General features: G+C 36.3%; 2 protein-coding genes across 3 annotated transcripts in view; one reads left to right on the forward strand and one right to left on the reverse strand.

Annotated features, from left to right (window-relative positions):
• The window catches only part of LOC145247944 (uncharacterized), a 677,357-nt gene that overhangs the window by 77,246 nt on the left and 579,046 nt on the right, over positions 1–21,065 (reverse strand). For both annotated transcript variants that reach the window (XM_080109587.1, XM_080109586.1), the window contains exons 8-9: positions 16,051–16,107; positions 1,785–1,916 (exon numbers count right to left, since the gene is read on the reverse strand). In XM_080109587.1, the coding sequence (XP_079965713.1) occupies positions 1,785–1,916; positions 16,051–16,107 (189 nt within the window). The remainder of the gene's footprint in view (positions 1–1,784; positions 1,917–16,050; positions 16,108–21,065) is intronic.
• LOC145247942 (uncharacterized) overlaps positions 1–21,065 on the forward strand; it is a 206,139-nt gene that overhangs the window by 53,228 nt on the left and 131,846 nt on the right. The window lies entirely within an intron of this gene.

Raw genomic sequence — 21,065 nt, forward strand, 5'->3', positions numbered from 1 at the left:
ACATAGTGATATGGAACAAGGAGAAAGAAGCAACCATAGTAGAAGTTCGTGTCTCCAGTGATGCTGGCTTAAACGGAGCTGAGAGGGGAAAAGATAACAAAACACCAAGGTCTTATGTATGACATGAAAAGAAACTGGAATCTTGGGAAGATCTCCATCATTCCAGTAATTATAGTAGCAACTGGACTCATGAAAAAGAATTTCAAAAACTACCCGGTGATCAAAGTGCAAGAGACATACAAACACTTACACTGATTAGAATCTTAAAATAAAAACATTTATGTGCTAGAACGTATGAGATAGCGTGTGAATGTCTGACATCCTGAAGAATACCTCATCCCCGGCTAAATTGAAATGATGAGTTTTGAAGCATAGAATCAAAGAGTTGGTGCAGGTATCAGCTGGCAATCACTATAAGTAAAAGTTTATCGATGGAGAAGTCGTTAAATCTTGAAATATGTTATAGAATGAGATGCAAATGCAGGACGTAGGAATTTCACAGTGATTGTGGGGAACTGATTTAAAATCGGCAAAAAAGAAAAGAAAAAGAAAGTGGTTTACATCTGCAAGGTAAAAAACAAATCCGTTAATAATGAAAAGTTTTGTATTGTCTGAAATTATTAACGTACTACTGTAAACCTACTTTTATTAATAATGGAGATTTGGTATCTGCCTGTCTGAAACTAGTAACTATACTATTGAATATTATTAATATTTCAGTTCTCGTTCCAGGGTAGTGTAGCATATTTCCGTTTGTCATGAGCAGGGCTATGACAGCAGCATATTCTTTTCATTGTTTTGACTCTCGAGTATATATCCGACGCAGTTAGACACAATTGATCCACAGAGAACCACATCACTCTACATAAAAAAAAAACATATAAGATATCGATGGATCTATACCTGAGAATCAAAACAAGGAAAAGAATATGCTGTTGTCATAGCTCTAGTCATGAGAACGTTTTCCCAGGCATTACTCCTTCTTTTAGAAGGTAATGTAATATATGTGCTATGCCTATAATTATTTAGAGCATACAATCCAGAAATTGGCTTCAAGCATCATCAAGGCGTTATTAGGCTTTTCTACATGCTATTGGACCACAGCGAGGTTTATTTTTGAATCCAGATTCTATCTCAATCTCCTAAATTGTTTAATATATATAAACATGTCTGAATTAAGAATAACAAAAACATTAAACAAATAATTCATATAATTCAGATTATTCAAGCTACTGTCCTCATCTTATTCGCACAACATTTCGGTCGATGTAACCTATGGCCTTCTTCAGGTGCATTTTGTTGAACTCAGGAATCTTTCTATCAAGCTGGAGAATCTGCACAGAATTACAAATGTCAGTATCCTGCAAGGACCCGTGGATAATGGATAAAGTGCTTGTGAAAATTCAGTTGTAAGTTACACTCTTCTGGAGGTTGAAGGTTCAATCCTCAGTGCGGGCGACACTCAAATTACAATTATGAATTACTTAAGATGTCTACCCAATAATGGCTGCCGGGACGAGAGCATGCTACCCTCACGGATTAAATGTAGGGATCCATTTGAAATTCTATGCAGATTTCTAAGTTCGACAAAAAGATTTCAGAGTTCGACAAGATACACCTGAAGAAGTTTGGAGGTTACCTCGTCCGAAACGTTGCGTGAATAACACAAAAGATGAGAACAGTAGTCTGAATAAACCAAATAATATGAATTCTCAATCCTTATCTCAAAAATGCAGAAACATAAAAAAAAACGTGATGGTAAAATATCCGTAATAAGTACTAACCGCAGTGTGGTGTGCCTTTGGTCCTGGTTCCACTAATTTCGTTCCCATTTAGATCGACACACCAGCAGATCCCCTTGTGACACTGGCGCTTCTCATAGTACCCGTCTCGGTCGCAATGAGGCACAAAAGTGGCTGCAAATAAATACAGAAAATTCTTTCATTTATTTTTGGTAAATGTTTCAGCAAAGAAAAGTTGATGTTTGTATAGAATTTTGAAAAACAACAAAATGCAGAAAAACCTTTATAATGTACGTACCTGTGACAAAACGAAAAAATCATATTCCAAAAATCAGGAAAATAGATAAAGTATTTTTTTTTTATATAGAAAATCAGTTAAAAAAAATTCTTTTTGGACGATTTTAAGCGATTAATGGAAAATCATAACCATTACAAGGTTAAAAACAAATAAAACAAACCCTCGGAAATTCCACTGAGTTATTTCCCTTTATTTATTCAAGATAGCAGAGCAAGACACCCCATCTTGGCTTCCTCATAAAATCTGATTTTCTTAATTAAAAAAAACCCCAACTACTTGATAAATTTATATGATTTTTGGAATATGACATTTTTGTCCTGTCACAAGTATATACATCATACAGATTTTTCTTTGTTTTTGTTTCTGTAATAAAAGGGGAATTCTGGACAAAAAACCGAAAATTTGGTCATAGTCCAGATTGCCTGACCTTTCAGACTTCTGATTTCTGCTGTCCATTTGGCTTGATAATTTGACATAGTCAAGCGGACAAGAAAGCCATTCTTAACATGGGGGAATGGAGAGAGGGGCTTTCATGCTATCTGTCAGGAAGATAATTATTAATCAAAAAGCGATCATACCTTGCTTGTTGCCATCGTCCCATCTGCAGAGTTAAAACCGGAAGTTGAAAAGAGCAGATAATTCTGACTATAAACCGAAAATTTAAATTTAATTAAAATGATATCATTTTAAAGTTTTGATCATAGAACAGAGAACATCTTGAGCCAATTTTTATTTGTTATTGTTGTACCATGTTATTGGTATTACCCTGTTGATTCTTTTTCTTTTGAGCTTGTAACGCAATGGGGGAAAAATGGCTTGCTATCTTTAATATCTCTCTTTCTCTTCTCTTGGACCCTCGCTTTGCACTCATGGCAGCCATTCCGAACTCATAACTGTAAACTGTCATCAAGTAGACCAATATTTCCCAAAGTGGACGGTACCGCCCCCCCCCAAAGGCAGTGCTTTAATATGGAGGGGAGTGGGTGCCGGGTGAGTAACGCAAAAAGTTTAGGGGCGGTAACTAAAAATATATACACACATATTATTTTGTTTTATTATTTTTGAAAAGAAATATTCGTGTTTAATATTATTTGCAATTTGATGTGGTTATTACAGGTTATTTTCAAGATAAAATGTTTACAAGCAGATGAAGTCGAGTTTGTGTACTATATCATTGTTTTTAAATACATATTTTGCTTATAAGATTGTTGTTTTCACTTAAAAAAAAAAAAAAGCTTACATGTGTTTATGGGCTTCGGAGGCTAGCGATCTATTGTAGAAACCACGGGGGCGCCAACCTTAAAAAGTTTGGAAAACTCTGTTTCTCTTTCACCAAACATTCATAAACAACATTTTAAATCTTATTTAGACGATTTCGAACCGATAAAAATTAGTTCACATTAAAAGGAATTAAATTTAAAGAAAATCGTTTTTTTTTTTTTTTTTTTTTTTTTTTTTTTTTAATTTGAATTATTTCACGGGTTTTCAATAAAAAAATGTATATTTTTACTCATTATTTCATTTTAATAAAAAATGCTTCTAGAACATTCTGGTACGTATTTAGAATTAAACTTGATGAAAAAAAAAAATACAGAAGAATCTTTATGATGTATGTACTCGTCAGAGAACGGAGAAAACATATACCAAAAATCACGTAGATTTATCAAATAGTTCTTTCTTTTTAATTAAGAAAATAAAATTTTACGATTTTTAGTGATTAAAATGTTTTAATTATATTGAAGGCAAACAAAATCTCTGTAGTCAAATTGAATTGTCGCCCTTGAATTTTGGTAAAATTTAAAACAATGTGGTTGCTTCTGGTTTTCTCCTCGCTTCTTCATAAAATTTGATTTTCTTAATTAAAAGAAAACAAAACCACTTGATCAATTTATGTAATTTTTGCTATATAACATCACTTCGTTCTATCATGAGTACGTACATTCATTATTTTTTCTGCATTTTTGATTTTTAACTGAATGTAAGCACCAAAATTTAAAGACATCTTTATTATAAAATTTTACTTACAAATGATTTTACTCGATTTTTTCGTTAAAAAAAAAAAAAAATGGCCGTTTAGTACAAGAGAAACAAATCTACTTAATGGCGGCTTAAGGTTACGAATACAAAATAGCCACCACCAAATGAACATCTATGATGAAATCAAACACTGTCACGTTTATGAGTTAAGGTAGGTTGATTTTTAATGGCGTAGAAATCATGTTACGCCATTTAATACCATGAAAGGTAATTTATTTTAGGTTTTAGTTCTCTCCCACTGCAAGAACCTAAACATCAGGGTCGGAAAGTGGGATTTAGAAGTCAGCATCCAAGAAAAAGGGGATCTCTGACCTGTAAAAAGTTCCTGTGCAGCCGTGTCGGCATTCCCCGGTAAAGAGCCCAGGGGATTAGAAATAAACTAACCCCTTCTCAAAGAGAGAAGGCAATGCCTGGGAAGATGGACCTCCTAGAACTGCACATTTTAAATTCTCACCACAAAACCAACAGGGACCAGATCATTACAGAAATGGTCTAATCTCTGTTAACTTTGGGGGCCGAGCATAAAAATTCTTAGCTGAGTTTCTTATGTACAGGTTATTTCCCTTTTTTTTTATTAGAATTATTATTTTTGATTTTACAAAGGAGTCATCGAAGGCCCTTTGAGGTTAAGGATTAATGAGTGCTTAGAAGTCAATGGGAAAATATCATAGTCATCATTAGTAGTGGAAATGTGATAAATTGGATTGCTTATGAGGGGATGGCTCATCAAGAAGTTGTTCACATTGGACTTGAACATGACTACATTGTAATCAGGTGGAAAGCAGGGAAATGGAACAGAGTTCCACAGGTGTGAAGTTTTAAGAAAGAAGTTTTGTTCATGGACTCTACATTTGGTTCCAGGCATAGATGAAAGAGTGGAGGAAATTGTTGATAGTGGTTTTAGCTAGACAAGTGTTTTTCATGAAAGTCAGGCAAGGAAGGACCACAGATTGAAGCTCAGACGGGCACTTACCATGAAAATAATAATAGAGTAGAGACAGGCTCGCAACGTCTCTTCTATGGGAAAGAGATTGCAGGGAAGAGAAAAGGACATTCCCCACTAGGCTACAAAGTCTATTTTGAACTCTGTCAAGGCAGGATAAGCTGTTTTTACCAGCTCCTGCCCAGATGTGGCAATAATACTCTATTCTTGGACGTACTTGGCTCTTATACAGGTAGAGAATTGCATCAGTAGTGAAATATCTACTGGAGCGATAGAACGATCTCACCATTTTTCCAGCAGCCTTGGCAACGGCTTTGATGTACGTGTTCCATCTCAGATCAGGAGTAAAGGTCAGACCCAGAAGCTTGTCAAAACATGGAGCCTCTCCAAGACGAGAGGTGGTAGGAATACTTGGGAAGTAGCTAAAGATATTTTTCTGTTTTTCAAATTTACTTATAAAATCTTGTGACTTTCAGAAAATTGAATATATCATTTACATGTATTTTCTTAAATAGATCCTCCATATTGTCTATTTCGTAATATTTTTTATCTGCTTTGTTAGACATCTTTACAGGCAATGAGTAAGCGTTCAACTATATCGTCTAAACATATCCTTCGTCCCTATTTCTACTTATATATGAAAGACACTTTATCTGTTTATGTGAGAGTTCGTTTCCCATGAATTCCAAAACGGCTAGGCTGATATTTTTGAAATTTCACACAAATATACTTAATGTGTCTAGGAGTGGTTTTAGATAGATTTTGTATTGGAATGCCTCCGATAAGTAATAAAAATCGCTAATAGAAAAAAAATCCGCTTAAAGAAGGAATCGCCCAATTTGGAACAAAGTTAACATCTTTTTTATACAGCCTAACATCATAAGTGCATTTTAGAAGTTTTATCACCGCACAAGCAAAAAGGTCCAGCACAAAAACATCAACAGTAGGTTCTCTAAGATGGAGACACGTTCGACATAAATGTTTCTATAAAATAGAATACGTATTAGATACATTTGAATCCAAAACAACGCATTATTACAAAATAAACAGATATTTATTTTGTTTGAAATTTATAGTGAAATTTATAAATATACTAACATGGGCGCCCGGTGTTGCCGGGGTGTTTGGATGTGTATGTTGAGCAAAAAAAAAAAAGTGGTAGTAGGAAGGCAGGCTCGAACCTGTACGGCAAAGGAGGAAAAGAACGGGGTTTATTTATAACGTTTATGCTGTTACGACCACCGCCAAACTGGAAGCGACATTTTTTAAAATTAAGGCTAGACAATCTAAAGGAGAGGATAACTTTAAAAAATATCGGCGAAGAAAGTGACCCCCCCCCTGTAGAAAAGTGCCTAGTTGAAAGGGAAGATATTAATGTTTTTAGCCAATTTTTCGATATTTGTAGTATGAAAGATCGAACTTTAAAACGATACTGATCTTGGTAAAATCCTTCGCCTCTATTGAAAGTTTAAGGCAGACATGCAAACACATACATACATATATTTATATATTGGTAACTAAAAATTTTCTACCCAAACTGATGAAAAAGCTTGCCCTATCTCTGAATACCCTTTATGTAAAATTTCAAATATTTAGACCAGAAATTGCCTGAGTAATTTGGAAGAGACCGCAGAGGTCAATTTTTAAAAAATTTTGACCCCTATTATGACCCCTTAACATTTATTGTTTTGGGCTCAAATCAAGTTAAGTTAGATCCATGTCCAAGGAACCTATATCTAAAATTTCAAGTGCGTAGATCCAAAATTGTCGGAGGAGTTTGGTAGAGTTCTCAAAGGTCAAATCGTTGAACTTTTACGTCTTAACAGCGAAATTTCTGGCCAAAAACCGATCACATCGATTTTCTCAAATCTCAGTAACCTGTATATCAAATTTCGAGTCTGTAGACTAAAAATGGACAGAGTTATTGTGTAGGGAAATGTACACAGACACACAGACAGACACTTTCACTTTTATATATAGATTTCGAAGATACACTTCATCATCAGTATGTCTTATGCATTTTGTTTTTGCCATGTTGTTGTTGGAGCATAGAAAGAAATGTTTCTGTTTAGAGCACAATTGAACTATGATACTTGACTTTTGTATTTTAAACTTTAATTCAATAAATACAAATACCATGCAGTAGAATATGGGGATATGGTGGCCCTAGGGTACGTTTTTTTTTTTTTTCAAGTTACGATGTGGAATATGATGTTTTTTCCGGCCCCTGGTTACGGTATTTGCCTCGCCTTACGTTGTCATTTATAATGTTCTTTGATTTATATACATGTGTATTATATACTGTATTTTGTTACTAATTTTTAATGCCATATCTCACATTAATTTGTATCAGCCATGACCGGATAGAGGTCCTAAGTAATTCACAATTAAATAATATAATTGTGAATTACTTAGGACCTCTATCCAGTCATGGGCTACGGAACAAGAGCATGCTACCCCTGTGAGTTAAATAAAGGGTTCCACTCGAAATTCTGTTCAAATTCCCGAGTTCGACAGAAACATTCCTGAGTTTGACAAGATACACCTGAAGAAGGCCGGAGGTTACATCGACCGAAAATTCATATTAATTGAAAAATATTGTACCAAATGTTTTCTAAAAGAACTTTTCATATTGTCTGAAAAATATTGTAACGGACCGGCTGGGGCATTTACCACTAGTTTCCCCCTCTTAGACAGTTTTCAACCTAATAGATTCTGCATTATCAATCAAGCACAAATCAAGCACCAACTCTTGTCCTATTGTTGAACCGTTGTGTTTGTTTTACAAGTATTTTAATGGAATGTGCTCTCCAGATCTCATAGTACTCGTGTCTACTCAACATAAATATCTTAAACTAACCTAACAAGCGGTTAATCCCCCCTCCACTCACTGTAGAGATTCCTAGATATAGTCTTCAACCTAATAGGTCCTGCATTATAAACCAAACCCTAAATCAGTGTAATGTTTGATCATTGTGTCTGCTTTACAAGTAATGTTGGATCATTGTGTCTGCTTTACAAGTAATGTTGGATCATTGTGTCTGCTTTACAAGTAATGTTGGATCATTGTGTCTGCTTTACAAGCAATGTTGGATCATTGTGTCTGCTTTACAAGTAATGTTGGATCATTGTGTCTGCTTTACAAGTATTTCTTTTTTTTCTTTTGGAAATCGCTCGAGACAAAGCATGAAGCTACTTGATGTAAGGAGTTAACAAGACGAAAGCTGATTATTGCAAAGACAAGAGATGCCCATTGACTTTAGTCTTGAAGGATGTAGTGGGTAGAAAAAAACCCCAAAACAATGAGCAGGAAGATAATGCCACAACCTTGCAGTCCTTGAAAATAAAATACTGAAATAGAAAGCTGTATTACAATGAGTTATTAAAACAACAAATTTATGGACGAGTCAAACGAGCTGGAACAAAGGAAGCAGTGAGTAGATCACACAGTTCTGAGAAACACATGTCATAATAGTATTTGTAGAAAAGACTGAGTACTCATGCCTACTCAAAGTAAATACCTTCGACTCACCCAATAAGCCGTAAGCCCCCCCCCCACTTTCACTGTAGAGATCCCTAGATGCAGGAAATCCTTCTCTAATAGTTTCTTCCCCTGGAGTGCTATACTTTGGAATTCTTTCCTAGTCTACTGTTCCCTTACTTTACTAACCTGCAGAAATTTAAATGTAATGTGAACAAACATCTCGTTGCTCTACTCCCTGCATAGTGTCTCTGAAGATAGTAGCACCTTACGTCTAATTGGCAATGTACCTTGTTTGAATATGAGTAAAAACAAAAACGTGTGTGTGTGTACATGTGTGTGTTTGTGAACATGTGTACGTGTTTGTGAACATGTGTACGTGTGTGTGTGTACATATATCTACGTGCACATGTGTCATTGTACGTACATATATGTATATTGTCGCCACGATTAATATGCACTTAATTGCATATGCACGTGCTTGCACACGGATGCATATGCAACTGTACATGCGCCTGAGCATGTTTGTGTTTTTATTGGCAACACGCGTGTTTGTGCAAGTGTGAGTGCATGTATGCATGTGCATACGTGTTTGCACATGTTTGTGCATATTTGCAGGTGCACGCACGCGCATGTAAGTGCATATTCGATTGCATATGCAGAAATGCATACAACTCCAATCTATGGTCTCCCCCTCTTCCCAAACTTTCACAAAAAAACAACTGACTCGCTACAACCACTATATACGATTTCTCCCACTCTCTATCTGTGCCTAAATCTAAACGCAGATTCCATGAACAAAGATTCTTTCCCAGAAGTGCCTGCTTGTTGAATACTTTTCTGCTAGCCTGGTTCCTGGTTGAATACAAAATAGTAGCCTTCAAGTCCAATGAAAACAAGTTTTTGTTGAGCCATCCTTATAAATAATCAATTTCTACCCAACTTACACCGTTAATGATTACTACACTACCACCTTGCATTCATTAACACTTATCCTTGAGTGGCTTTTGGGCCTTAATAAGTAGTGACTCCCTTGTAAAAAATTGTATGGATTTCTGGATATGTGTGCATGATTAGGGCGTGTGTATGGCATTTTGTGTGTGCGTGTGTATGGCATTTTGTGTGTGCGTGATTATGGCATTTTGTGTGCGTGTGTATGGCATTTTGTGTATGTGTGTGTATAGCATTTTATGTATGTGTGTGTATAGCATTTTATGTATGTGTGTGTATAGCATTTTATGTATGTATGTGTATAGCATTTTATGTATGTGTGTATAGCATTTTGTGAATGCGTGTGTATGGCATTTTGTGTATGCGTGTGTATTACAAAGTTTATGAATTTCGGTTAATCCATTTTGATTATTTCTTTGTTCCCTTTGAAGACATTTTTTGGGAGGAAGCGGAATTGTGAGTCGGGAATGGGTGTTGTGGAATGGGGGTGAGATTGATGTGGTTTACAGATCCCATCAATTGCTTTTTACGTGATTTTTCTTTTTTTTTTTTCTTACAATTTTTTTATTTCATCATTTTTTTCTCTTTGAAATCGGCCTTCGCAAATCGCATTCCCCCCCCCCTTTGTCCTTTACGGTACCATCAAAGTGCAACAGAACACGTGTGTGAAAAACAGCATTGTTTGACTCCAAGAATATTCCGAACAATACCCCCCCCCCCACACACACACCTGCACTGTAAAAGATATCACACACTGGTTCTTTGAATTACAGCAAAACTACGCTTATCAAAACTGCAGTTAATATTGCAGTAAAATAGAATATATCCACTTTATCATGGCTGCGGTATCTGAAATCGGACATTGCGAACTAGTGTTAATTCCACCGTAATTGTTTTAATGATAAAATAAAAGTCTTACAGTTCTGCATTTTTGAGATTAGGATCGGCCATTCGTATTATTCGGATTTTTTGGACTACTGTTCTTATCCGGAGTGTTATTTTCACAACTTTTCGGTCGATGTAACTTCCAACCTTCTTCAAGTGTATCTTGTCGAACTCAGGAATGTCAAATGAAGGACTCATTCGATCGAACTCAAGAATTTGCACAGAATTTCAAACAGAACCTTGTATTTAATTCAAGGATAACATGCGCTCGTTTCATCAGCTATAACTGGATACAAGTTTTAAGTAATTCGCAATTGTATTTTGGATGTCACCTGCACTGGAAATTTGGCGTAGTGGATAGAGTAGTCAGTAAAATTCAGTTGTAAAAGTTATAGTCTTCCGGAAGTTGAAAGTTCAATTCTCAGTGTGGGCGTCATCGAAAATACAATTGCGAATGACGGAAGCTACATCGAGCAGAACGTCATGCAAATAAAATTCAAGATGAGAACAGTAGTCTGAAGAATACGATTAATAAATCGTCATCTAAAAAATTCAGAAACATTGCTTACCTGTTTATGTTCGCAACACAGAAATGATTGATTTAAAAAAAAAAAAAAAAAAGAAAGTATTCCATGATTTTCTAGAATAAATAAATAATATGAAGCGGGACCTGTGGAAATTCCACAGGGGACTCATTCATATGTAATATATTGATGTTAGCATTCTGTAGATGTTCAGCGCAAATGGAGACGCTCTGATATTATTGTAGCTCTTTTGTTAAAACTTCAAAAGTATTTATCTAAGCTAGCAGGGACGCCCAGCGCAGCCCGATCGTAAAGTATGCTTTAATATGATATTTTAATTCTCGCAGATTTCGTTTATATTATTATAAAGTTAATGTTCTATCGATTTTTAAATATTATAAAGTTAATGATCTATCGATTTTTAAATATTATAAAGTTAATGATCTATCGATTTTTAAATATTATAAAGTTAATGTTCTATCGATTTTTAAATATTATAAAGTTAATGATCTATCGATTTTTAAATATTATAAAGTTAATGTTCTATCGATTTTTAAATATTATAAAGTTAATGTTCTATCGATTTTTAAATATTATAAAGTTAATGTTCTATCGATTTTTAAATATTATAAAGTTAATGTTCTATCGATTTTTAAATATCATAAAGTTGCGATTTCAAAAATAAAAAAACTATCTATATGACTATGTTCATCAGCTTGAATCGAAACTGAATCCCAAACTTATATATATATATATATATATATATATATATATATATATATATATATATAATCATTTATTATTATTTTTTATCATTTTTCTTTTGCCTCCTGTTCCCCTTACCTCACCCTTTTTTTAACCAAGTAAGATCTTAGACTTACTTGTAGTTTCATTAAATACTTTTATATGCAAAATCCGATCCTGCATTTTGCTAATTCCTGCCCTCTGATGAGAAGGGGAGTATTTCTTCGAAACTCTGCAGATTAAGGACTATCCACTTATCTTGTGCTTCCTTTTTTAAAATTAAATGTGTTTTTAACTCTTTTTCAAGATGTCTTTTAACATGTTTTATTAATCATTTGTTCATATATATATATATATATATATATATAACTTTAGTTTCTTCAGCTATAATCGAAACCAAAACTTATGCAGAATTCTTGATAAAATTATTTATAAAAAAATAGATTACTAAAGTGCCACCAGCTAAAGTCGAAACCGAAACCAAAACTTATGAAGAATTCTTGGTAAAATTATTTATTACAAGAAATCGAAGTACATAACAAACGACTCAGATGTAAGCGTGACACAGAAAATAATACACACACTATCGTATTAATATATAGATAAAAGAGTGTTCTTTATGCATATGTGCTTTATTGTCGCCGTTTTGTCCTTTTTTTTTCAAGGGAATCTGATCAAGGAAGGCTTATCAAGGCCCAAAGGTTACTCGAGGATTAAGGTAAATGAGTCGAAGGTAGTCATAGAGATGACAGCTTAGTGATCGTTGGTGATAGCAGTTGGTTAGAATATGATTATTTAATAGTGTGAGGCATCAAAAACTCGATATTTAAGATCACCATGTTGTAGTCAGCTGGAAAGCATGCCAACGGAACTGAGTTTCACAGGTGAGAAGTTCTAGAAAAGAAGCTTTGTTCATGGAATCTGTTAAATATGTGGTAGGGGAAATTATTGGTAGTGATTGTAAACATGAGAGAAATAAGCTTCTTTTCATGAAGAATAAAGACACAAGGAGACGTTCACTGAGAAACGTTTGTTGAGAGCTTTCTTCAAGGATTTGTTTGGAGAGGATTGACCCAGAAAAGGGAGACCAATGCTCCCTTAGCTGATTATTTATTCCTTAACTTTTTAACTTGGTGAAACGAGTGGCACACAATGAACAGAGACATTGAGGCAAGATTCCCTTCTACATTATTGGCAATGTCTCATTTGCACAGCTTCCACAGAGACTCATTTGCTCAAAAACATGACGTCATTCGTTATAATTCGACTGTTTTGTCTACCTTTTGATCTGGTGGCCCTTGACTGAACTTTTGGTCAACCATCGTTCATTCAACCATTTGAATGATTATTTTACAGATCTTGTCAAAATTCACACTAGCTAACTTAATCGCTACTAGTTTAGGGTCACTAATATGTTGAAAGTTGAGATTTTCAATCCTTTCATGATATTCAGCATAATTTAAGTGCCAATGTATCCATTTCCGTAATCATACTCCTCGAGTTGTTTTTAGCCTCGATAAGTGGTAATTTGTTAGAAATAGATAATTTGGTTTTAAATTAAAAAAAAACAAACTGATATATTCTTGTATGGATTAGCGTTGTCATTATTTTTTAATACTTACTTTCTCACTACAACACAATGCATACGAGGGGCGTGCAATAAGTAATGCCCCTAACCCACTTCCTATAGCAGTAGAGAAACGAAACTTGGCACAGTTATTAGTCTTTCTCTATATAGGAAGCACCCAGAGTTATGCGTTTCTCCCATCGTTTGATGCAGCTCTGGAGACCGTTTTTGTAGAACACCCCAGGTTGGTCCTCCAAGGATGACGTGACTTCAGAAATCAAGGCTGCATCATCTGGGAAACACTTTCCTTTCAAAAACAACTTCATGGCTAGGAAGAGTTGAAAGTCAGAGGGTGCAAGGTCAGGAGAGTAGGGAGAATGGGGGATAATTTCATAACCACACGACATGTGAGTTGTGGACCAGAGTGTTGTCCTGCAGGAGGAGGGTACCTTTGCTGATCTTGCCCCACATCTTGATTTTGATAGCTTCCCTTAATTTCCTCAAAAGTGAAGCATAATAGGCTCCTGTAATTGTGGTACCCTTTGCCAGGAAATCTGTCATCACTACTCCGTCCTGGTCCCAGAAGACTGTGAGCATGGCTTTGCCAGCAGAGGGCTGCACCTTTGCCTTCTTTGGAGGTGGTGAGTCCAAGTGCTTCCACTGCATTGACTGGGCTTTGGTCTCTGGATCATAGTAATGGACCCAGGTTTCACCCTGTGTAATCAGTCTTTTGAAAAACTTTGACTCATCTTCTCGGCACATCTCCAAATTTATGCTCGAGCACTCAACGCGTTCTCGCTTCTGGAATGGTATGAGCAACCTGGGAATCCATCTGGCAGACACCTTATGCATATGCAAATGGTCATGAATGATAGTTTCCACAGACTCTGTACTAATCTTAACATCTTGGGCTATTTGGGGAATAGTAATGTGCCGATCTTCCAAAATGGCAGCCTCAACTTGACGGACAGATGCCTCATCAATGGCAGAAGGGGGGGGGCGACCAGTTCTGGGAACTGTTTCCACAGACTTCCGGCCATGTTTGAATTCACGATGCCAGCGTTTTACAAGGTCATATGATGGGGAATTATCACCATAAGTTTCTCCCATTTCATCAAAAATCTCCTGTGGTGTGCATCCTTTCAAATACAAAAACCGGATCACTGCTCGACATTCAACAGGCTCCATTTCACACATGACACAGTTCAAACACCTGTAAAACAGAAACCACAATTATTTCAGAGCTGCAATTTGCCACATAACCCGTAGAGATATGAATCATTGCACATGCAAAGTTTCAGCTAGATCAGACAACTGGAAGTGGGCCAGGGGTATTACTTATTGCACGCCCCTCGTACCTTTACAAATACACTGTTTGCAATTCAATACTATCAGATATAAACTATTCAATTAAGTGTAAATGCTGAATGACGCAGATGGACAGACATTGAGGTAACATTTTGCTTGGATTATTCTACATTATTAGCGGTATCTCATTCGCATGGCTTCCAAAGAGAGACTAATTTGAAAGCCTTCTTTCTCTCAGCTTGAAATGTGACGTTATTAAAAAAAGAAGTAAAAAATGATTGAATAAATTAAACGCGAAAGATGCATAGAAGAAGAAAAAAGCTTGAATGAAGAACATTTTACTATTGAAAATCTTACAAATGAAGGTAATCTCTCTCTACTCTACTGTTATTTTCATAAAAGGTGCCTGACTGATATCCAATCTTTGTTTGCTCTTTGTACAACATTCACAGCAAGAACTCGTCTCTACAACAACAGCAATAACAACGAAAAAAAACTTTTTCTCCCTTCAGGTGTCAAGCATCATGGAAAGAATATTTTTGGAAGGGCGTTTCACATGTGGAATATATTACCGCTGGACTGTTTTCCTGCTAATTACAGGGTGGAATAATAAAATTGGTGCACTAGAAAAGACGACATGATTCCATTTTCGTTTGATGAAAACCGGTTTTCTGTTTTTTTTTTCTTTGTTGCAGACCATCTACTAGTTGGCCAGTTATGTACAAATCCCAAGAGTGATAGGAGCCTTCTGTCATGTCTGAATAACACAATGAGCGAGCGAGATTAGAGATGCGTTGCTATACAATTCATGCTCTGTACCGATCCAAGTTATGACAACAGGACCATTGCCAGCACCCTCAAAAATGCATCGCTGGATTGTCACAAATAATAAAGACGCGCACAGGGTGATAAAAACAAAGTTTCCGGCCACGGTTAGTATCTTTGGTGTTTCTATTTATTTTTTTCTCTCTTTTTTCCTTCCTATTTTAATCTTTAAGTAAATATGTATTCGACATAAAATAATTTAATGACGATTTTCGGACCCAAACAGTCCAATTTCTGCAACCACTAAAAACAAAAACTAAAATCACAAAAAAAAATGATAATACAAATCGACATTTTATAGTCTTCAAATAAGAGAGTTCTTTCAACTATGTTTATTGTTCCACCCTATATTTCTTGTTTTGTTTCACCATTTCGTTCCGTTTCGTTTTACTATTTCGTTTTGTTTTACCATTTCATTTTGTTTAACGACTTAACCATTTCGTTTCGTTTAATCATTTCTGTTTATTACATAAAAACAACAACAAAAACAAAACGGAAATCCTTTCTTTTTACTTTTCAAGCAAAAGTTCTCTTCATTCCCCAGGTGTGGCAGCAGTACACTATCTTAGGACTTATTTTTGTTTTCTTTCTTCTTCCATTCCTAGTTCTTATTTCGTTTCAACATTTCGTTTCGTTTCACCGTTTCTTTGTTTAAAAAAAAAAAAAATAATAATCCGTTCTTTTTAATACAATTCCAAGCAATTTTTGTATCACTCAACAAAACAAAACAACAAAAAAGTCATACCTGATTTCATTGCTGCGTCAGATTGTAGTCTCCTCAGGTGAGTGAAGCAAGGAGGGCCTGGAAAATAAGTGGAAAGAAAATGAAAGACTCTCTTGGGTCCGGATCGAAATCAAAGATTTATTTTGACAAAATCATTCAAGCATGATGTCTACTAAATTCCATAAAGACGGACCAATTCTAATCAAAACTTGGAAACATTTGTCAGATTTCATTAAATAATTTGTCTGGAATCACATTCCCTTCCAAACAGACTTTCACTTCTTGAACCCATGAAGACTAACCACATATTTTGGACTCTGTCAAGGCAAGAACGAGTTTAAGATTTCTGAGTGCAACATACATTGTCTTTGAACTGAACACGGCACCTTCTGTATAAAAAGGCATTCGTTGTCAATAAAACCCTATTAACATGCAACAATATATATATATATATATATATATATATATATATATATATATATATATATATGTATATATATATTTTTTTTTACATGGCGGTTACCACTTATCAAGGCACGGAAGCCACTCGGGGATAAGGGTTATTGCATGTACACTAATCAATGGGATAGTATCGTAGTAATCGTTAGTATTGGAGATTTGATAAAATGCCTTACTTAAGGGGGCGATTCATCAAGAATTTGTTTATGTTGGACTTGAAGACATCCAAGTTGTAGTCAGGTGGGAAACAGGCAAACAGAAGAGAGTCTATTTGCTCTTTGTACAATATTCACAGCAAGAACTCGTCTTCTACAACAACAATAATAACAACGAAAACAGACTTCTTTTTCTTTATATATATATATATATATATGTGTGTGTGTGTGTGCAACTTTAGTTAATGCCATTTTTATTTATTCATCCTTATATAAATGAATTCTCTTTTGTCATTATAAACTCTTTAGAAGTCAGATTATGTAGGTGCAAAGTCTGCAATAGGTTAAAGTTAATATTTTTTCCTTCCGGGAATTTAAACTGCATCCTTTATTTTTATTTTTGCATTTTTTTTTATTTAAAACTTCTTACACTAATATATATATATAACTTTATTCAAAATTTTCAAAATCACAGGAATATGTTGCGGTATTCTTTGTGTGTGTTCAAAAACAAAACACACACACACACACACACACACACACACACACACACACACAATCATCAGTAAAGACCAAGTTTACATATTTACAATCCGCAGAATTTAATTAAAAGAGAATAAAAAAAAAAAATTTGTACAGTAAACATATTTTTGTTTTAGTCCATGTAAGTCATTGTTGAAAGTATGGACATGCCGTAAAATTGGACGGCGAAAATGTCTTTATGCATGCGTCTGCCACGACCGCCTGGTAAAAAAGAGAGAAAGAAAAAAGGAAAGAGAAAGGAAGTCAAGTGTCATAGTGGAAGCTCGTGGTGCCACGCTTAACTGTCAATCATTGAGGCTAGAGCGCAGACAATTGCTTGTTCTTCTTTTCTCAAAATGTGCTCGTGTGTTCGCCTCACTTAGCATGTTCGTTAAAACATGCATTCCTACAATACACCCACCCCGATAGCCGGTGGTTATGAAAAAGAGTTGTGGTCAATGACAAAATATTTATCAGAACATTCCTACACTAGATATAGTCCATCATAAAGTGGCTGTAATGGTCTGCGTATTGTGTCGACACAGACGAAAATGTACTTGCATGAATGAAGATCAAGTGGATAGTATGGTTTGGAAGTGACAGAGCACAGTGGAGTGTACATCACTCAAGACATTGTGAGTTTCTGACGGTCGGCATACCTGAAGGTAGTTGCAGGTATGTATCTGTTGACTGTGAAAAATTCACTGGGAAGACGAAGGGTGGTCCCAAAAACCATCTCTGCTGGTGTAGTGTTCAGATCTTCTTTAATAATGCATCAAAGTCAGAGAAAAACGAGTGGCTAATGTTCATTCCAGCAATGCGGTTCAGGCGAGGCAAATTTGAGTCGATGATGAAAGCACTCTACCATCCTGTTAGTGCAAGGATGATAGGCAGTTGTCGCAAAGTGGGAAATTCCGAGTGATTGGCAAAAGTCTTGGAAAGTGTGTGATGAAAACTGGGAACCTTTGTCAGTGGTAACACCAAAATTAGAGATTCAATTCTCTATGGATGTACAGGCTACAACTTCTGTGGAAATGTCATGCAAGGAGATTGATGCTGACCAACGAGTGAAACGGTCTATCATGGTGAGAATGTAGTGATGACCAGCAAAAGGTGGCAGGGGGGTTAACGATGTCCAGATAGACATGTGAAAAACAAGCGTCAGGCACAGAGAAGTTGCCTGGAGTTGATCTAGTATGGCGATGTACTTCTGTAGTTTGGCAGAAAATACATGCCTTGGCGTATGTTGACGTTCATATTGGGTGGAAAGAATGAGCTTAAATCAGTTTGACTGTTGTGTTGTGCACTTGCCGGGGTGTGTTAGATTGTGAAAATGACCAAAAATTTTCTTCCAACAAGAAGTATCGCATTAGATTAACTTGTCTGAAGATGGGATTAGCAAAATAGATGAAGTCGACATAAACTCTGCTGCAATGTAGTCTAAATCCATAGGTTTCTCAAGACTGTTGAGTGTAAAAGCGGGAAAGGGTATCAGCTACAATATTTGTTTTGCCTGGTAAATATTCGATGTCGGCAGAATATTGTGTCACAAAATCCATCTGTCGAAGTTCTCTGGGTGTATGTTTACCAGAGATGGAAGATGACTACAATACGGTTGTCTTCAGGTCCAATGAGGGCAAATTCTTGATGGGCCTTTCCATTTAAGTTAATAAATTTACTGAATTTCCATTACTAATAATTACTATATTGTTCAATTGACTACTGTAACTCTTTAACCCTTATCATCGAGTGGCCCCTGGGCCTTGATAAGTGGTGATGCCCATGTAAAAGAAAAAAAAAGATGTAAGGGAAGCAATCAGTGGTTTATAGTCGGCGAAAATTGTGAATTGTTTCCCTTCCAACATGAAACAAAATGTTTTACCTAAGTACATGACGAATAGTTCTTGACCAAAAGCACTGTATTTACGCCGAGGAATGCTTAGCTTAGCAGAAAAGAAAGACAGTGGTTGTGTCTGACCGTTCATTACCTGATTGAGAATAGCACCAACAGCTACATCAGAAGCATCTGTCAGTAGGAAAAGTTTAGCTGTTGGGTCAGGGTTGATGTATGATAGCTTTGTGAAGTTGACCAGAGAAGTCTTGGATGCAGGGAAAGATTCCAGGGCTTCGTCTGTGAGAGACAAGGTCTTCTTATGTGAGTGAATTCGTGAACTTGGGCAGGTGATGTGAACAGTTAGGTATGAAACAGTAGTAGTAATTCACAAGTCGAATATATCGACGCAGTTGATACAAGGAAGTGGGTACGGGGAAATCTTTGGAAGGCAAGGGTGTAAGTCCCGATTTGTCGATCGGGTGTCCAAGGAAATCAAGGGAATTGGCACTGACTTTTTTTTTTAATTACATTTTCACCCCAAACAAGGCACATTGCCACTTTGTTGTAGGGGGCTACTATCAGGGACATAAGCATCAGAGGTACTGTGTAAGGAGTTGTGCAGCAAGTTGTCGGTTTACGTTATACTTGAACTTCTGCATGTCAGTACAGTTGGAGAAGCAGGGACCCGGAAGGGAATTCCAAAGTCTAGCTGTTCTGGAGAAGAAACTACTGGAGTAGAAGGTTCTCTTACATCTAGGGATCTCTACCATGAAGGGGTGGGATTTAGCTGCTTGTCGGGTTTGTCAGGGGTGTTTACGTCGAGGGGGCACAAGTGCTTGCAGTTTGTCAGAGCATTCACCGTTAAAGTACTTGTAGAACAGGCAGAGGGATGCAACATTTCGTCGATGGGACAGAGGCTGAAGTTTAGATGACAGTTCAGAACCTATCGAATTGGCGACTCTCTTTTGAACCTTACCTAGTAGCGAGAGACTAGTCGCAGATGCACCAGCCCAAATATGACAACAATACTCCATACATGGGCGAATGGTGGCCTCATAGATGTATAGGATACTTTCGGGCATTAGTAGTTCTTCGCAGCGGTCCTGGCAATACTCGCAATGTAATTGTTCCAACTCATGTTTCTTGTGAACGTTAGGCCGAGGAGTTTAAAAGATGTACTTTCAGATAAAGAGTCATCTTTGCAACATTGATTTTTAATCTGAAGACTTCAGTTACATGTTCTTCCTGTGAAAAGATGTTGATGTACACGAAAACGAAAGGTAGTCCATGAAGGACTTCATCGATGAATCTTTGGAATACATCGGCGGCATTACGGAGTCTAAAAGGTAGATAGGTGAATTCGAATAGTCTGAAAAGGGGTGTGTATCTTAGAAATATAATTTGGTTATATGCACGGACTAAATCAATGCGTGAGAAAATTGTAGCGCCGAGTATGGACTCGGAAAAATCGTGCAGGTGTGTAATGGGATATCTGTCAGGAACAGTTGCTGCATTGAGAGCATGGAAGTCTCCGCAGGGTCTCCAGTCTCCCTTGGGTATCATGTGAAGTGGGGATGACCATGGGCTGCTTGAGAGTCGTATAATGCCGAGATCCATCATGTTGAAATTCTGAGTGGGCTAAAGCTAGTTTTTTCCGGACACAATGCTTTTTTAGATCCCCCCCTCCAATATCTGCAACAGAGAGATGAAACTTTGGACTCATGAATGCATAAGTTCAGTTATTATAAAAACGCAGTTTTCCTCAATCCCCTCTGATCCATTCGGAGAATAAAAAATAGGAGGCATTACTTTTGGAACGTCTCGCGTACACAAGAAGAGGAACATTTATGTGCATCGTACGCCTATAAATAAATCTCAATATAGACGTATCTTTGGAACACGTTCGTCTTCTGCTATTTTGAAGACATTTAATTAGTTAAATTGGAGAAAATCAGTTCGTAGTTTCCTGTTATAGCGCACATGAAAACAGGAGAAGATAGAGGCTAGTGGGAACGTGGGAATAAACACAGATTCATAATTAAATCAAGTACAATATATATATATAT

Source organism: Euprymna scolopes, chromosome 26 (genome assembly GCF_053919585.1).
Source record: "Euprymna scolopes isolate OS-2025 chromosome 26, ASM5391958v1, whole genome shotgun sequence".
NCBI lineage: Eukaryota > Metazoa > Mollusca > Cephalopoda > Sepiida > Sepiolidae > Euprymna > Euprymna scolopes.